This window comes from Ovis canadensis, chromosome 2, assembly GCF_042477335.2.
Source record: "Ovis canadensis isolate MfBH-ARS-UI-01 breed Bighorn chromosome 2, ARS-UI_OviCan_v2, whole genome shotgun sequence".
Classification (NCBI taxonomy): Eukaryota; Metazoa; Chordata; class Mammalia; order Artiodactyla; family Bovidae; genus Ovis; species Ovis canadensis.
In genome coordinates this window covers 152934567-152955010 of record NC_091246.1, presented here as the reverse complement: position 1 = coordinate 152955010, position 20444 = coordinate 152934567, and the positions used below count along the sequence as shown (strand labels likewise).

The 20444-nt window shown below is 37.4% G+C and overlaps 1 protein-coding gene across 1 annotated transcript in view; it reads right to left on the bottom strand.

Moving 5' to 3' along the window:
- FAP (fibroblast activation protein alpha) overlaps positions 1-16174 on the bottom strand; it is an 82151-nt gene extending 65977 nt beyond the window's left edge. The window contains exons 1-3 of the mRNA XM_069574337.1: positions 16014-16174; positions 14636-14820; positions 14225-14309 (exon numbers count right to left, since the gene is read on the bottom strand). Of these exons, the coding sequence (XP_069430438.1) occupies positions 14225-14309; positions 14636-14641 (91 nt within the window). The 5' untranslated portion in view covers positions 14642-14820; positions 16014-16174. The remainder of the gene's footprint in view (positions 1-14224; positions 14310-14635; positions 14821-16013) is intronic.
- Between the last annotated feature and the right edge of the window lie 4270 nt (positions 16175-20444).

Below are 20444 nucleotides of genomic sequence, written 5' to 3'. Positions count from 1 at the left end.
GTAAAATGTTTACTCAGTCATTACAAAGGATGAAATCCCATCAATTGTAACAAAATGGATAGTCTAATATATACAAGGTCACTGACACTGAAAAGAGTCATTGAAGGGAGCCACTGAGAGGAATCCAGGCAGGTACCCTTTCCCATGATCTCAGTCCTGAGAACTGTGTGCAGCTCCACTTGTTCCCAGAATAGGAACTGATAAGGAACAGAGAATCCTTGAGAAATGGCACACAAAGGAAAAAAAGTGCAACATATTGGATTCCTTAAAGTTGAATGTCCCGTGACAATATAGGAAATGCAGTTTCATATTAAACAATTAGTATATAAAGGTTAATTTTTATTCTAAAGTAATGGAATTCATCAGTTATACTTGGAACATCTTGGTCATCCTAGGGCTATAACTGAAATAGTCCAATCATGATCGTAAGTACAGTTAGTACTAATATCACACATATGGATAAATAAATTTATTAAAAAACAAGAATTTCAAATTATTTTAAAATTCCTACTCATTTTCCTTTGTTTAACATTAACAATCACATTGATTCTTATCAGATTTCTCAAGAAGATTTCAAGGATTAGTTATTTACTCTTTGAAACCTCTAATTTAGATTATCCAAGAAAGTTATGTGAGAGTAAGTGTATATGTCATATTACTTCTCAGCCGGTCATTTATTTTAAATGGGTGCATAGTAGCTATGCAACTGTGGTGTTGGAGAAGACTCTTCAGAGTCCCAAGGAGATCCAATCAGTCATTCCTAAAGGAAATCAGTCCTGAATATTCATAGGAAGGACTGATGCTAAAGCTGAAACTCCAATACTTTGGCCACCTGATTCGAAGAACTGACTCATTGGAAAAGAATCTGACGCTGGGAAAGATTGAAGGCTGGAGGAGAAGGGGATAACAGAGAATGAGATGGTTGGATGGCATCACTGACTCGACGGACATGAGTTTTAGTAAGCTCCAGGAGTAGTTGGTGATGGACAGGGAAGCCTGACGTGCTGCAGTCCATGGAGTCAAAAAGAGTCAGACACGACTGAGCTACTGAACTGAACTGATAGTAGCTATAAATGCTAATGATCTAGAGAACTTAACATATGTCATATTGACTCAATATCTATGAAACAATTTAAATATGCATTAACTATACTGCCAATTATCATAATGATAATAGCTCCACCAGCACCCAGGAAGAGATAAGATGTTATACTGAACGCATCAAGAGGAGCCAGCTGTGTTTATCTGGAAATAGGGTTTGTGGCACAGCTTTGGGATAGGTGATTACTCCTAACTTTGCATGGAGTGTAACCAGAGAGCAAAAGGTGTCAGCCTGTCCTGGAGTCAGGCTGATTCTACTGAATCAGATGGGGGAAAATTTACATTAGGCATTCTTTTCTTCCTGCTTAAAATGACCACACGTTCATAATAGAATAGAGTAATATACCTGCTCTAAGATGATGGATTGGGTCACATATTAAGTTATAAAACATGTACTTAGAATTTCCAATCTAATCTCTGGTTCTTTGTACCAGCTAGGACCGTGCTTGGCATATAGTGGAAGAAAAATAAATATTTGTTCAATGAAAAAATAAATCAACTGTACAGATTTTATTTTAGGTGTTTTTTTTGTTTGTTTGTTTTTTTACTAATCCTCCTCCAAAGATACACCTGCCCTTACTCTTTACCATCCTGTCCATGTTGTAAATTTCATATATAAACTTTTCTACCTGGACATCATTTTAAAATATATCAAAATTTTGTCCTTGGAGTTAGCTGGAGCACTTGTTTGAAAAACAGATTCCTAGTTTTTATCTCAAATCTACTGATTCAGAATTGGGGAGAAAACCCTGATTTTCATTTTTGTTCAGGCCCCACTGGTAAGTCTTCTTCAAAGAATCCAAATTTAGTGATTTCACTGAATCTACTTGGTTCAGTGTTCTCCTGTGCCTATCAGTTGAATTTCTCACTGCCTATGAACTCCTGGTAGGTGGCTAGATCTGGCCTGCATAGCAATTTACATCTCACAGACAGACTCCCCACAGCTAATGTTGATCATGGCTTTCAAGGAATGTTCAGAGTCTCTTAATGTTTCTGTCTCTATTCAGTCCTCTTGCTCATTGCCAGATGGATTCTTCTTTAGGTATATTCCTTCTGCTAACTTTTAAGGAATAGAGAAAGGGCAAGGGGACTGATCTTGCCATAGCTTATATTTAAACAAGATAACAGGGAAACCAATGATAGGGGAAGGAGCCATTGTTTTCTAGTGTTTTGAATATGTGTGTGTGTGTGTGTGTGTGTTTGTATGTGTAAATCAGTATAAAATGCATCACTATGGCATCAATCACACTAAACAAGTTCTAGTCACCTAAAAAATTGAATGCGTGGATTTTCATTACTTTTTCTAAATAATGTTTTAATACTGGATTATAATCTCTTAATTATTTTGAAAGTTTAGTTTTGCCATCTGAAATTTTTAAACTCAAAGTAGTTGAACAGAAGTAGAAATGAATTCTGAGAGCGTGTCTTTCTCCCACTGGTAACTGACACTCGCTTAACACTTAATTCCTGATAGCGCCCTTAGAGTCAATTTGGCTCATCTTTACAGTTACTCATACACTGCTTAAACACTCTAATTAACAATAATTATTTGCATTTTCAACTTATTAAAACAAAGATGGGAATTATTTCAATGACAAATCCAAGAAATTACAATTCACAGAAATAATTCACAAGTAATGATTCACTATTCTCCTAATTCTTTCTTAAAATTTTGTATTTATTCTTTATTAGGATTCTATTTCTGTCATTTAATTTTCTAGTCTTGAAAAACTGGCAATAACTGTCAGAGCAGAGACATCAGATGTCAGTTCTAATATCCATCACAAACTAAATGAGAAAACATGGTTTATTAAGCGGGCTCATGAATGGCTGGTGGGTCTTTTTGTTCTCACTTTCATACTGATTTTGAAACTGATGCTTATGAGGCCATCTCAGCGGAGTGACATGGACTTCCAGGCACACTGCATCTGTCTCTCTGCTTGCTCTACAGTGATACTGTCCTCAATAGGCAATGTGTCCAGCCATCTCATCAGGTCATGTTTATTTCTGGAGTGAGCACCATAGGAGTAAATGCTAGAAATAAAAGGGTGGGGAACAAACTATTTAAAACTAATATTATATTTGGGCAAAGGCTGACAACTTTGAAGAAATGGCACTGTGGTAGCTTTAGACCAGTAACAAGAAGGGTTATACTAAGTTCTGTGTATGGGGCACTCTACATGTATAGTCCCATGAAACACTCACAGCAAGTCTCTGATATATAAGTACTATTATCAACACCATTTTGAAGATTAGAAAATGGAAATTAAGAGAGTTAAAATAACTTGCTAATATATAACAGAGCTGGGGTTTAAATCCAGCTCCACCTGATTTTAGAGACTGGGTGCTTTACGATTACCTTTTGATTTAAAGTTAATGCACACTGTAATAAAACAACAACAAAACAAAACAAACACAAAAATCAAACAGCACACAAGGGGAGGTAGGATAATTATACCTCAAAATGAACATTAAGAGAAAATGAGATGATTTGATCTTTGTCAAATATTAGCAAAGAGATTGCTATAAAGCTTTTAATGTCTCACTGAAGAATGTAGTAGCTCTTGGTTTTGAAAGAATATTTCAAGGTTCTCTCTGTAGATAACACTAAACAACATAAGTTATTCAAAGGAATTGTCAGGTTTTTAAAAGTTTATTTTGTGTATTATGTCATTGTTGTGCTATGTTAAATGGGCGCCCCGCCCCCAATCTCTAGAGCAGAAAGGGGCTTCCCAAGTGGCTCAGTGGTAAAGAATTCACCTACCAACGCAGGAGATATAAGAGATGCGGGTCCAATCCCTGGGTCAGGAACATCCCCAGGAGAATGGCATGGCAACCCACTCTAGAATTCTTGCGTAGAGAATCCCACGGTCAGAGGAACCTGGCAGGCCACAGTCCACAGGGGCACAGAGCTGGACACAACTGAAGTGGCTGAGAACATATGCATGCACTGTGTTCTTATGCTTTGTGTTGACCATACCCTGTGATCTTTACTACTTTCCGTGCCTGCTAAATCACCTCAGTCATGGGAGACTCTTTGCAATGCTATGGACTGTAGCTCACCAGGCTCCTCTCTCTGTGGGATTCTCTGGGCATAAGTTCTGGAGTGGGTTGCCATGCCATCCTAAAGGGGATCATCCCAACCCAGGAATCGAATCTTCGTCTCTTAAGTCTCCTCCATTGGCAGGTGAGTTCTTTATCACTAGTGCCACGTGGTGTTAAATGACAAATGTTTTGGTGACCCTGAAGATGAAAGTAAACCTGGTCTATATTTGAAGGCCCACTCAGTCTCCTTTGCCAGCTCATCTTCCTCTAATTTCTGTTTTAAATTGTGATGTAATTTTTATTGAATTTACTTGGATTTCTTCTTTGAATCCTAGATGATATTTCCACTTGTGTATTTCACAAGCACTTCAAAATCAGTATGTCTACAGCTCAGAAAAACAGGAATTCCATCCTGCTGCTCCAGATTTCTCCAAGTCAGTGGCACTGTCATCCACTTCATTGTTCAATTTAAATACCTGTAAGTTATCTTTGCCTTCCCTCTTTGCTTACCACCTTTGTCTAGCATCCAGGTCTGACAATTCTATGTCCAAAATCTCTCTCTACCCTCTCTATTTCTACTACAACCTCCAAGGCTAAGCTATGTCTCACTAGGTAGGCTGTAATGGATATCTGTTTGCTACACCTGCAATTTCATTTCTAGTATTTCTTTGCGGGTGTTTTTTTTTTTTTTTTTTTGGTTTTTATTGTTTGTTTTGGCCACATCTCTTGGTACCCAAGATCTTAATTCCCTGGGATCAAACCCGGGCCCCCTGCAGTGAAAGTCCACATTCTTAACCAATGGATCACCAAGGAAATCCCTTCATTGTGAATTTGATTTATATTTTTCAAATGACTAATGATGTTGAGTCTCTTTTCATAAGCTTATTGGTTACTTTCATATCTTCTTTCCAGTAGTTATGTATGGATGTGAGAGTAGGACCGTAAGGAAGGTTGAGCACTGAAGAACTGATGATTTTGAACTGTGATGCTAGAGAAGACTCTTGAGAGTCCCTTGGACAGCAAGGAGATCAAACCAGTCAATTGTAAAGGAAATCAGCTCTGAATATTCATGGGGAGGACTGATGCTGAATCTGAAGCTCCAATACTTTGGCCACCTGATGGGAAGAGCCAACTCATTGGAGAAGACCCTGATGCTGGAAAAGAAAGAGGGCAGGAGAAGAAGAGGGTGACAGAATGAGATAGTTGGATGGTTCACTGACTCAATGAACATGAGTTTGAACAAACCCCAGGAGATAGGGAGCCTGGCATGCTGAATCCATGGGGTCACAAAGAGACACGGCTTAGTGACTCAGCAACAAGCACAATATCTTCTTTAGGGGATATGTCTGTCCTTTGGCTTCCCGGATGCTGTGGGCTTCCCTAATGACTCAGTGGGTAAAGAATCTGCCTGCAGTGCAGGCAGATTCATTCTTCCATTTCAAGATAGTTAAGAATACACAGAAGAACTGTACAAAAAAAGATCTTCACAACCAAGATAATCATGATGATGTGATCACTAATCTAGAGCCAAACATCTTGGAATCTGAAGTCAAGTGGGCCTTAGAAAGCATCACTATGAACAAAGCTAGTGGAGGTGATGGAATTCCAGTTGAGCTGTTTCAAATCCTGAAAGATGATGCTTTAAAAGTGCTGCACTCAATATGCCAGCAAATTTGGAAAACTCAGCAGTGGCCACAGGACTGGAAAAGGTCAGTTTTCATTCCAATTCCAAAGAAAGGCAATGCCAAAGAATGCTCAAACTACTGCACAATTGCACTCATCTTACATGCTAGTAAAGTAATGCTCAAAATTCTCCAAGCCAAGCTTCAGCAATACGTGAACCATGAGCTCCCTGATGTTCAAGCTGGATTTAGAAAAGGCAGACGAACCAGAGATCAAATTGCCAACATCCACTGGATCATCAAAAAAGCAAGAGTGTTCCAGAAAAACATCTATTTCTGCTTTATTGACTATGCCAAAGCCTTTGACTGTGTGGATCACAATAAACTGTGGAAAATTATGAAAGAGATTGGAATACCAGACCACCTGACCTGCCTCTTGAGAAACCTATATGCAGGTCAGGAAGCAAACGTTAGAACTGGACATGGAACAACAGACTGGTTCCAAACAGGAAAAGGAGTACGTCAAGGCTGTATATTGTCACCCTGCTTATTTAACTTCTGTGCAGAGTACATCATGAGAAATGCTGGACTGGAAGAAACACAAGCTGGAATCAAGATTGCCGGGAGAAATATCAATAACCTCTGATATGCAGATGACACCACCCTTATGGCAGAAAACGAAGAGGAGCTAAAAAGCCTCTTGATGAAAGTGAAAGAGGAGAGTGAAAAAGTTGTCTTAAAGCTCAACATTCAGAAAACGAAGATCATGGCATCCGGTGCCATCACTTCATGGGAAATAGTAGAAACAGTGTCAGACTTTATTTTGGGGGGCTCCAAAATCACTGCAGATGGTGACTGCGGCCATGAAATTAAAAGACACTTACTCCTTGGAAGAAAAGTTATGACCAACCTAGACAGCATATTCAAAAGCAGAGACATTACTTTGCCAACTAAGGTCTGTCTAGTCAAGGCTATGGTTTTTCCTGTGGTCATGTATGGATGTGAGAGTTGGACTGTGAAGAAGGCTGAGCGCCGAAGATTTCATGCTTTTGAACTGTGGTGTTGGAGAAGACTCTTGAGAGTCCCTTGGACTGCAAGGAGATCCAACCAGTCCATTCTAAAGGAGATGAGTCCTGGATGTTCTTTGGAAGGAATGATGCTAAAGCTGAAGCTCCAGTACTTTGGCCACCTCATTCGAAGAGTTGACTCATTGGAAAAGACTCTGACGCTGGGAGGGATTGGGGGCAGGAGGAGAAGGGGACGACAGAGGATGAGATGGCTGGATGGCATCACTGACTCGATGGACATGAGTCTGAGTGAACTCCAGGAGATGGTGATGGACAGGGAGGCCTGGCGTGCTGCGATTCATGGGGTCGCAAAGAGTCGGACACGACTGAGTGACTGAACTGAACTGATTCTGGATCCGTTGTATTTCCATGTGAATTTTGGAATCACCTTATAAATTTCTGCAGAAAGTATTATCTGTCATTTGGATAGGGGTCATATTTAGTTTGCAGACATATTAGAGAATATTGCCATCTTTAAAATGCTGTTTTGTGATCTATAAATATAGGATTTATTTTCATTTATTTATATCTTTTTGTATTGTTTATTGCTAATGTATAGGAAATGATTTATATATATTAATCTTGTGTTTTGCAAATTTACTCAACTTGCTTGTTAGTTCCATTATTTTTTAGTGAATTCCTTAGGATTTTCCATAAACAAGATCATGTCATCTATAAACAGAGATAGTTTTACTTCTTCCTTCCCAATCTGGATAATTTTCTTTCTTTCTTTATCTAATTGCCCTGGATACAACTGCCAAAAAGTGAAAGTGAACGTCTCTCAGTCATGTCCGACTCTTTGCGACCCCATGGACTGTACAGTCCACGGAATTCTCCAGGCCAGAGTACTGGAATAGATAGCCTTTTCCTTCTCCAGGGGATCTTCCCAACCCAGGGATCAAAACCAGGTCTCCCACATTGCAAGTGGATTCTTTACCACCTGAGCCACAAGGGAAGCCCATACAACTGTCAATAAGACATTTAATAGAAACAAGAACTAACATGCTATCTTATTCTTGATCTTGGGGAAGAGCACTGACTTTCACCAGTGTGATATTAACTCTGATTTTTTTGTGTGTGTGTGGATGCCCTTTATTAGATAGGGGAACTTCCTCCTATTTCCAGTCTGCTGAGTGTTTCCATAATGAAAGGGGGATGTATTTTGTTAAATCCTTTTTCTGTATCTATTGAGATCACCATATGTTTTTTTTTTCTCTTTTTCTATTAATATAACACATTATAGTAATTGATTTTTGGATGTTAAACCTTATACTCTTGGGGTAAATCTCACTTGATCTTGGTGAATAATCCTTTTTATATATTACTGGATTTGGCTTGCTAGTAGTATGATGAGGATCTTTCCATTTATATTCATAATAAATATTGTTCTGTAACTACTATTGGTCTGTAACTTCTTTACTTGTAATGTAAAGAAGTATGATTTTGGTATCACAGCATCTAGCCTTAAAGATGAATTGATAAGTGTTCTATTTTTTATTTTGAAAGAGTTTATGAAGGGTTGATAATAATTCTTCTTAAAATGTTCTCTAGAGTTTACCAGAAAAGTCAACTGGGCTTGGGGTTTTCTTTGTGGGAAGTTTTAAAATCATTAAAACAATTTTCTCAGTTGTTATAATTCTATTCAGGTTTTATGTTTACTCTTGAGTAAATTGTGGTAGTTTTTATCTTTATAGAAATTTGTTCTCTTCATCTAAGTTGTCTGATTTTTTTTTTTTTTTGACATACAGTCTTTCTAACCTGTTCCTTTAAGGAGTACTATCGCATCAGTTTTTCTACCAAGAATAAAAATCATAATCTATTGGAGAAAATTTTAATTTAGATATGAAGCAACTCTATTTGTTTATTATTCACAGGGATAAAGGTTAATAAGGATTGTAAGCTATTCCATTTTTACTACATAATTTTTGTTAATTCACAAGGATACTGAAATTAAAAGTAAGTTCTTTGCTTTACATAAAATAAGCAATAAGTAAATAAAAGACTCATTAATATTGATTATCCCATGGAGATATTATTTTAATTTACCCTAGCAAGTTCCTAGATTTTAAGGCTGTTTGATTGTCTCTTGTTGTTAAAAAATCTTTAGCCTTGATTCCGTATTCCCCGTTAGAGCTTTAGAACCTGTTTTTTTCAAGGTGTATATATGACTATAAATTCTTGTGTAAGCTGTAACACAATTCACTTTGGAAATCAGAGACAGGTAAACTCCTCTGCAATACGGGAATCATGCAAAAACTTGGATTGTTTTCAAATTATTTAGAATTTGGCAAAACTGAAAAATAATTTGCCAAGATTCATCCTCTGTGATTTTAAAATCCAAGAGCAAAGTAGAGAAATATAATCTGCAAGGCTGATATATTTATACTCAACTCAAAAACTCTTTTAGGTCCATGAACTTTCTAAATCTTTTCCTTAGCCCTTTAGACTTCCCCATATTTCTTCCAAAAGAACAGTGAATAAATAAGCTTAAAACTCTTAAGATGTTTGAGGGAGTCTGTTTCACAGTTCTGAATGTTGATACTGGGAAAATTTTAAGCCTTAAAAACAAATTCACATCTCCTTTGATGATAATTTGGTCTCATATATATCTTACTTTACAAAGAATGATTGTTGAGATTATACTACTAGTAATAGTTACACTAATAGTAATAATAACAATGGATTTCTGCTGAAAATATAGGCATTCTAAATGATACTTGTCTTTATAAAATATTGATCCACATTCTGTCTAAATCATCTGTGAATTCAGATTATCTTCTGAAATAATTATATAAGGTTATTACTTACCTAAGTAAGCAATCACTATACAGTTTATAAATGTGTATTATACTCGTAAGTCTATATGTATATATCTATTTTCCTGTGTTCATTGGTTACATGATTTTGGCCGCACAGGTTGAACCTCCCAAATACTTGCCTACATCAGAGACTTTGTATCTGCATTTCCCTCTGCAGTGAGGATCTAGCCTCCAGTTTGCATCCTTCCTGCCCTTTAGGTCTTGGCTGAAATATCGTCTCAGAGAAGCCTTCCCTAGCCACTTTTGTTATGAACTGAATTTTGTCCCCTCAAAATACATAAACTGAAGCTCCAATCCTCAGTGGAACTGTAGGAAATAAGTGCTTTAACAAAGTAATTACGATTACACAGGAACACACAGCGGAGCCCTAATCTGGTGAAGCTACTGGTGTCCTTACTGAAAGAGGAAGAGATACCAGGAGTGCACATGCACACAGAAAAAGTCATGTGAGGACAAAGCAATAAGGCACCCACCTACAAGCCAAAGAGAGAGGCCTCCAGAAAAACTAAACCCAGTCACCCCTTGATCTGAGACTTCCAGTCTCCATAACTGTGAGAACAGAAACTTCTGTTATTTAAGCCACCCACGCTTTATTTTGATTTTTTTTATTATCACCCAGGTGATATTTTGTTATGGCAGCCCTGGATGTCTAACAGCCCCACTCCAGTTGTCTTCTGTAGCACTTTTACAAATTTGAAATATTCTATTAATTCATTTATTTACTTGTTTATTGTCAGATTGTCCTTTTGTAAGGCCAGAGAATTGTCATTCATGCCTTATACCTGTGCCTGGTATCCGGAAGGTACTCAATAAATAACTGTTGAACAAATAACCAAAGTATCCAAAAGTCACAGTGGACTAGGCATTGTGGATAATGGATAACTATGGGATGCTAATCTCTGTTTTTGTTTTTGTTTTATATTCAGTAGATGGTTATTTTTAATCACAAGAGGAACACCATAACTTCTTTGGCTCACGAGTTAAAAATCCAAGTGTTTATAAGAGTCAATTTGATGTTGTAAGTGAATATGTTATTTTATGCAAATAAAACTGAAAGTTTTTCTCCATTTTCTATTTTATATTGGGGTATGTAGCAAACTGGAGAATGCATTGCCAACCTAAAGACAACAGCTGCTTCTGGGTCCAATGTTGTCAGATCTAATATTTAAAAAGAAGTAAAAAAATCTACATTTTTATGTGAAATCTTATGATTTTTAAAAATTGACAACTAATGCAAGTTTGTATAAAATACTGCAGGCCAAAACCAACAATAAAAAAATAATAAAAGGAAAAGTATGCAGAGGTCGATGAGAGGCCTTCAAGGAGATCTGAACCTACGCTAGCTAAAGGTGGCGCTCCTTTTACTGCAGGCACTGGAAGCCCTGCCCAGAAGAACCCGACTTCTCCACACTTCATAATCTCTCTTTCATTTCTGCCTCACTCAGCCTTATTCTCTACTCCCACCCACCTCAGCTTCCTTTTCCTTTCTTCTTCATTTCTTCTCTCCTGCTTCTGCCTTAGAGCTGCCAATATCCTTCCCTTGCAACCAAAATTCCTGAAAAAATTCATTTTTGATCCAAAGAGGTGGAAGATAGGAACACGGGTGCTACTCAGGGATAACTACTCCCTACTCTCAGACTTAAGAAGAGCACCGTTGAGAGAAAAAAAAAATACATCACACAGAGGGAGCTGTCATCTTTGTGTACTAGGATGGAGAACACAATGAAATGCTTGCTACCATTTATTAAGCTGCCACAAAATGTTAGCAATTGTTTAAAAAAAGTTAATGTTTATTGAGTGTTTGCTCATGTAGTGAACTCTATCAGTTCAGTTTGAAATCAAGAAAAGTGCAGATAGCTCCCATAAGACCTTTCACAAAGGTTCAGGAATTCAGAAACTGTAAATCATGAAGCAAGGCCATATAGAATTTACTTGAGAAATTCTGGAGCCTCTGTTACTTTCCAGTTCTAGTTTTTGCTTGTCTGGCTTTTATTTTGTCACTTCTGCATATCTCTTAAACAAAAAAGTCTTGTGTTTGTCCTCAGGGTTGGCGAAAAAGAGGGAAAGATGAGAAGCTTAGTTTCTACTCTTGGTGTGGTTGTATCTTCACATAGGATGAGGAATGATGCTTGGGAAGAAGAACCTCAAGAGAAAAAATAGAGACAGGAGAAAAGAAAGGGAATCGGTTGGAGGGGAGTAGGCCAATTAGGACAGCTTTGGTCTAAGGTGTGGGAACTCACGTGTGTTTCCCATTGGGTAAAAATAAAAAATGATAAAATTAGGAAGTCCCAAAATAGTTATCTGTTATTTTTATTATTATGTGAGTGAGCTAAATGGATCTTTCTCATTTTACCACCCCATTGCCCTATTTGTTCCTAAAATCCTGCCTAATTCCCCCAAAGCTCTTTTAATTTCCAGACTGATGTTCCTGGGACCTACCCTCTCCTTGGAAAAGCCCTTCCTCTTCTTATTTCACTTAGACCTGGTGATTTAAGTGACCCAGTGGTCTAAGTGAATGCCTGATCCCATATTGGTGGTAATGACTGAGCATCCATACTGCATTCTTAATCATGCTTTCAGATGAAAGTCTATATGCAGTGCCCTTATTTCCCCAACTGGCACAATGATGGGCAGAGGTGAAACTCAATTAACTGAGTGGGACTAACTAGTGGGACTTCATTTGTCAATATATAACAATGATGAAGCTGAAGCTCCAACACTTTGGCCACCGGATGCAAAGAGCTGACTCATTGGAAAAGACCCTGATGCTGGGAAAGGTTGAAGGCAGGAGAAGGGGATGACAGTGGATGACATAGTTGGATGGCATCACTGACTCGATGGACATGAGTTTGAGCAAGCTCCAGAAGATGGTGAAGGACAGGGAAACCTGGCATGCTGCAGTCCATGGGATCGCAAGGAGCCAGACATGACTGAACAGCAACTAAACAACAACAAACACATGAAGGAGTGTTTTGTAAGTGGGTCTTTAAGTTTCTCAAAATGTTCTTACTTTTATATACTATAACTGTCATATATTTCTTATGGAAATAATGACTCAAATTCCAAAGTGCAAATGCAACTCACCCTTGCCTCTAGACATGGAGGCAGGTTCACCATAAAATCCACATACTTTTCCTTGACTGTTTTTTTTTAGACCACCCTGAGCAGCATGCAGGATCTTAGTTCCCCTAAAATCCACACACTTGTGTTCCCCACACATTTGTTTCTGATGGAGCAAAATATCCATTTCAAGTATTGGGGAGTTTCCTTTAAAAATTAGGTGTTATTTTTGCATGTATTAGCATCCAAGGAATCAATAGGATAGGACCTAATCCACTACCTGACCACTGCTGTTTTGAGAAAAATACGGCCCCAAAATGAGGTGAGACACTGGTCTGAAAACAATTTTAACTTGACAAAGTACAAAAAATACAGACTCACACAATCTCTTTCAATCAACAGCCTCAGAATAATCTTGTGCTAGCAGAGAGGAATGAGTATTGAAGATCTACACTGAAGACATATTGCCTTTATCTTATTGGTTAACTTCCTTATTTTGCAATTCTGTGCAAATCTCATGAGCATTTTTAATTTTTCAAAGTATTTTCCTATATTTCATTTTTAAAGTGATAAATAATTCAGAACTCATACTTTCTTCAGCTAAAGGCTTGTCACTGTTCTTCCATTATTGTCAGTTAGCTTTTAACCAGAGGTATTTCCCACTTCAGCTATCATAAGCTATCACAAGCTATCATAAGCTTTTAATGTTGGGGCAAACATTTTTCCTTTCCCTAGACTCCAAAGCTAGACATGTTATTATTGTACATTTTTCCTGTTTTAGATCATAAGCTTCTTTACATAGTTTCATAAAAACCTATGTCCCTGATATCACAGAAAGGTTTATAAACAAAGTCTTAATTTAAATCCAAACTAGCCCCAGCATCAGTCTCCTGCATTTTAGCAAAGTGAGATCAATGTTATCTAAGCCTGTTTAAAAAGGGTCAATTTAAAAACTAAACATAATGCTTGCTTAATAATATTTAGTCTTCTAATTGGATTTTCTTGGCTTTTGCATCTAGAACAACAATTTCAGTTTTTCTATGCAGCTATTCCTGAGATCTCTATTCTTGACTGCCTCCCTAAATTTTTGGAAAGACTCATAATAAAAATTTCCATAGATTCTGTTTTAACTTTTCCATTCTTACTCATCTTTACTTTCCATGAGGCAATCCAATAATGAAAAGCAATGTTAGTTAAAAATACTGTCTCTAAAGGCCTGTCAAAGCTTGGAATTTAGCATGTATTTTGGAGAGACGTCGGGGTGTTACAGAAGAGTGCTCGGGTTTTTCTATTGCAGAAGTAATACTGGAAATCTCTTGCTACCTATGCCTTCAATTCCTCAGTGATTCTGGTTGCTCAACAACATACCTGGGAGCTTACATGTCTTCTTAGAAATAGCAGAGTTACTTTGGAAAATAAGCACTTAGGAAATGTTCAATCTCTTGTCACCATGCTAGTGCTTTTTCCAAACTGTTCTAGGCAGACCGAGCAAAATAGAGAAAATTCTTACCTCTTGAAGGACGTAAGACAATACACATCACCAATAAAGCAAGCACAGCAGAGGTGGCAACTCCAAATACAATTTTTAACCATGTCTACATAAAATAAAGAAAATTAGACATATAAATGGTTTCTGCTAAATAGTAGAAATGGCAAGATTTTGTTTACTCCTAAATCTGCTTTCTCCCTCCCCGTAAAGCTTTTGTCTTCCACTGATCTGGCTATAATTGCTGGAATTCTTCCAGCTCTGCAAGGAGAAATGTTTCCACAGTATATTTAGAACAACTTCCCAATCCTAACCCACTCCAGGAAGTACATACTTATGTACAAATCCTCACCTTCTAAACAATAGAAAACTCTGATTGTGCTCAATTCAGCCAGCCCCCATCCTTTAGCAGTATCTGAGGCTGCATATACTAACCTTCATTTTTCCAGATGTTTTTGAAAGTTAGCTAATTCTGACTTCAGAGCGTGGGTCACCAGATCTGTGAAAACCGTTGAAAGAAGCAGGTCTGTCTTCGTAGTTGGAAGCCGAAGCTAGGGCAAGTTTCTTTTTTTTTTTCTTTCCACGGACTTTCGAAAACCGTGCCAAATTTCAAAAGATTTCTGTAAAATTAGAAACAGATTTTGGGGGCGTTCTTGGCCTTGAAATGAACTGTGAGTGGCCCAAGGGAGGTTTTATAGCCTTCTTATCCTTGTAAATTCTACACCAACATCTGCTTACGCTGACATACAGAGGTTTTTTAAAATATTTTTTTAACAAGTTTAGGTTTATGTTTCATTTTCTTCTAGAAATCACTTATGAGTCATATTGGAAAGTCATGGGGTTTTGGATAACCTTTTTTATGTGCAACCAAAAGAAGAATTTAAAATATAACTTTAAGGTGTGTATAATACACATGTATCTAACTTTTAGCAGAGGAAGAAGATTAAAGCCACATAAGATTTTGTAAGACAGACTCCATGTTACTGCAATTTTTCTTTCTCTGGGAGATTATGAGGTACTGCAGACAGAAATGTTTTTCTTTCAGCACAATTTCTTTGTCCATATAGCACCATATGCACTTTCAGTAAATACAGAAGTTTAAAAATTCAACTGTCTAAACCCACGACTGCTTTACTTTAAAGAATTAAAATGCCATCTGGTGAAATTTAGTAGGGGTTAGGTGTGTATGCACAGGCCAGAAAGATGGAAAGATCAGTAAGAATAATTTACCAGCAGACCTTTGAAAGAATGAACATGGCTTTGCAAAAGTGATATTTTTGCTTCCCTCTCAGAATATATTCTGAGAGAGAACAGTTAGTAATTATAAAGCCTTTAAAATAAATAAAAAGCATGTGAAAAAAGAAGTAAGTCTTACATACAATTTCATTTTGGCTAAATTTGCATAAATCCCAAGCAATCAGTCAACCTGACATCATCTGACATCGGTCTGAATTAAAACACACACACATCCACGTGCACACACACATACAAGTTTATTAGCGTATGTTGGCTGGTTCAATGTAACTCTTTTGGATAGATTCTGTTGTTCCTCATAAATACAGTTGTTAACCTACTGTGTGTATTTTTCCCACTCATGGGTCTCAACCTGACTAAAACAAACTTCATGGTGAGTGTTTCTGAAATCTTTTGCTGTTTGCTTTAGTCAACTGGTCTGACTACCATGGAAGGTTTTCTCCAGTAAAGTGCAGGACAGTGGCTTGTGAACTTCCTTTCAGACATTCTCCAGACATCCCTCCCTGAATTCCAGCCTTATGAAAATTCTGTTGAGGAAAATGAGTCATGAAGCACTTACTGGCAGCGAGATGTAGCCACCCCAGGTTGGAGAGGCGCCCCTCCCTCCTTTGCAGTTGATGGGGCCAGCTCTTTGCAAACTGGAGCAATCATTGAGATAAACATCCAAGTTGTGCTATGTACATGTAGGCATCTCCATGTGCTTGTGAAATCCTCAAATCCAAGATAAAAGCCACCAGCCAGGTTCCAAATGAACTGCTGCTACCATGTGGGTCCTCTCACATGTATTGCCTTCTTTGGAAAGTTCACACAGCGCATTCTCAGAAGTTCTGTTCCAGCTGCCAAGGCTCCAAAGTCTCCAAGTGCTTTTTAGTGAGTTATTTCCACGACTTTACATCCTGAAGAGAAACTGACTGTAGTAAATGATTAGGGCATAATTAAAATGGTTACTCTTGGCTTTAGCAATTAAAAATGCACTGACATGTGACTTGCCTGGGTACCACTTAGGACTGCAGTCAAGTGTGGGTATCTATAAAAAACTCATTTGACAGAATCTAAGAAGAAATCTGAGTGTTTTAAGAAGAAAAAGTTTTGATTGAAACTTTTAGTGAGAAGGGAAAATATGAGGCTAAAACATGTTTCTTTAATTTTGTTTGTTTTTTCCTTGGGCGGTTGGGTAATTCAAATTTTGGAAGATTCTGACTTGTTTGAAAGGTTTCAAGAAAAATGAGACTGACTACAGAAATAAAAGTGAGTTAGGGATACACTGCTTATAACAGAACTACACATATCCATCCCTTTGAGATAATGTGTAAGTGTTCTAATTTTCATCCAAACAAGTACTCCCACAAAAATAACTTACATTCTTTTAATATTATAGCATCTTTACTGACTTTTTCTCCTTTTAGATTCAAAATGCAAATGTTTATGCTAACATTTTTTAAACATTAAGGAAACTCAATATATCCTTATTTTATATAGTTAGTTAACATCCAGTTAACATTTCTTGGGGAAAATAATTATGAATAAGCCAGGGGGTGGAAATAATTATGAATAAGCTATGTTCTGTGTCTTCAAGAAACTTACATTCTTCTACAAGCCTGGCAACTGTGTGTGTGTGTGTGTGCATGTGTGTGTGTGCATGTGTGTGTGTGTGTGTGTATGCTTAGTCATGTCTGACTCTTTATGACCCCCTGGACTATATAGCCCATCAGGCTCCTCTGTCTATAGAATTTTCCAGGCAAGAAGACTGGAGTGGGTTGCCATTTCCTCCTCCAAGGGAATCTTCCGAACCCAGGGATTGAACCTGTGTTTCTTGCCTCTTCTGCATTGGCAAGTGTATTCTTTACCACTGTGCCACCTGGCAAGTAAGTCCTTACATATTTGTTTCTTTTCCTTTCCTGGAGCCCTTGCTGAGAATGAACCTGAAGCTGGCTTTGTGTTTAGTAGGAAAAAGTGCCCAAGAGTGCCCTGGTGGGTTTGTTGATTGCTACATGGACCCAGGAAGAGAGACAGAAAGTCAACATGGCACATGTTTGTGATCCTTAATTCAAGTCTAAGTCTTATTTTTATTGAGACTAAGACTTTCCTCATTTAGCAATTCTGGACCTATTCATTGCTGATAAAATGGAAAGTATGACTTTGGCCTGTAAACAATTAAGCGCAAGTATTAGGATACTAGAGACTAAAGTGAGCTTTTATCAGAGATGGAACTTACATGTTTTCATTTAAAATATGACTGCATTTTAGTAAGCCCACTGGATAAGTTAACTATAACATAAATCCTTAGCTTGCTATTTAGTAGCAATAGAACTATTTACTAATAGCTACTGTGTCTGCCAAAATGATTTTGATTTAGATGTTTTTCCAGAAAACATATTCAGCTGTATATTCTTTGAGTGTGAAGGTTAAGACAATGTTGAAAGCATAAATAAGGATTTTGTCTTTTTAATTTGGGGTAGGGAGATAAAGAGAGATGCTTTCATTAATCAAAAGCTAAAACATATTATTAAGGTTGAGCAATAACTCTCAAATAAAAGTTTGCTCCCAAGAAGGCCATGCCTGTCCATTTGACTTCTCACATTCATTAAAAATTTCCTGTCAACTGTTTTGTACAAAGTGCATTAATACATTTCCTTTAACTCATACAAAACCCATTTTAATGATCGCATGCATGCATGCTAAGTCGCTTCAGTTGTGTCCGACTCTGTGCGATCCTATGGACAGCAGTCCCCAGGCTCCTCTGTCCCCAGGATTCTCTAGGCAAGAATATTGGAGTGGGTTGCCATTTCCTTCTCCAAAAGAAAAGGATGAGCAGTATCTTATTAAAGATGGTATTCTTTTACAAATTAAGTTCCTAAATGTGTTTCATACCAGTGTCCTGAATATTGGGGGAATAAAAGAAAGACCTCACATCTAGATGAAAACAAATGATCTGGAATTGGTTGCTAATATGTTACCAAACAAAAACTAGTTACCTCATTAGAATGATTCTCTAACAAGAGAACCAAAGGCAGAGAAGGAAATGGAGAACTGAAAAATTAGATAACTTGCCCAAGATTCCAGCAGGAACCATTGTTACTATGGTATATTGAGTCTTTGTGATAAGTCTTGAAGTTGATTCCAAAGCTTATTTTTTTTAATTTTAAAAAATATATTGATTAATAAACATATTCTTAAAAAAATAAGTAAAATTTTTAATTAATATCTTACTGAGTTTTCTGTTGAAAGGCATCCGAGTATGATGGTAGAATAATTAGAGCTAAAATATGTGTAGTCCTCACATCTTCAGAGAACACTGTTACACATGACTCCAAAGATCTCAGTCTTACTCTATAGGGTCTGTGTCCAAAATATCAGCTTGGTTAGAGTCTTATTAGAATCGAGGTCTAGTAATCAGAGCAATAGTTACAGGATGCCTAAGCTCAGAAGGTATCCCTCCAGGGATCTGTTTAAATTAAGGGATTCACCAGAATATCCATCATAAACTAAGAAGAGCTAATATCGTCCAAGCTCAGGGCAACTGTCACATAATTATAGATGTGGAAGATGTGGTGTAACAGCATTGATGACAAATGGTACAACTCAAACTACCTTTGAATCGGATCTATTTTCTAAAACTCCAGTTGTTTACATGAGGGAGAATATGAAGCAACATGCCTTCTGGTTTGTAATTGATACCTACTCTCTTAATAAATGTTATAATTAGATGCCAGTGTTTATTATCCTCTAATAATTAGGGCAAGGTCTCCTTGGTGGCCCAGAGAGTTAACAATAAAGTTGGATTAGGAAATAAAAAGTAGAAAAACAACCTATTTCTTTGGGTGTTTAGATGCAGGTTAAAAATGCAAATATTACATTTTCCTAGAAGTAATAAATCAGTAGGCTTGATTATATTAAATAGTTTAAATTGAGTGTGTGTTTTATACACTTTGATAAAACTTACTAGACAGAGCTACTGAACTGAACTGAACTAGACTGCTCTTTCACTAGTATTTTTACAGTAAAGAATATTACTATTAATAGGTAATGCTTATTGGATATGTATTAATCCTGACATTTTTCTAAGCACTTTACTTGTACTTTCTCATTCCACCTTCAGAACATTAGTACCATTATGTTCTTCATTTGAAACACAAGGGCATGGATGCAAAGAAAATTTAAATAACTTCCTCAAAGTTACATAGCTTATGATTATGTGTTCATGAGCTATCTGGGTGGTAGAGACACCACATGAACCTAAAAAGTCTTATCCTATAATACAGTTTGATTGGCCCATGTTTAAGTTTCTGCTAGGAGGGTATATATACACAATATAGGTGTAGCGATTGGGGTATGTAATCAAGACTGGATCTAGGAGAAGGTGAAACAGAAGGGAGAAATTAGGTGGTCTAATAAGCTGGATATCTTGATGAGACCAGTAATAGAATAGGACATAAAGAGGTTGTTATCAGAATGAGCAGGCTTCGTTTAAGATTTCAGTGCAAGGTGCTGACAAAGGTGTGGGCGTGGATACAGAAGTAAGTGGCTATGGTAGAGGAAAGGGGTGAAGGTATCTATACTATAGTTGCCAAAACAATGAGAAGTGAGGGAATCATCTGGGATGTATATGGGAGCTTAATTGATTCCATATTATGGCGATAATTGAGGAGGGGGAAGAAATACATGCAGTCACATTCTAAACTGTTTATAAAAGAATTATAAAGATTCTCAGGTCACTTCATTTCACGTCAGGTCAAAATGTGAGAATGAACATATACATCAATTACTTTGCTTCTAAAACACGGTTAAACTGATTGGAAAAGGAAGAAAAGGATAAGACATATAACAATGGAGAGATGGAGAGAGCATGGGATCCAGCTCAGTTTAGTTCAGTTCAGTCGCTCAGTCGTGTCCGACTCTTTGTGACCCCATGAATCGCAGCATGCCAGGCATCCCTGTCCATCACCATCTCCCGGAGTTTACTCAAACTCATGTCCATCGAGTCGGTGAT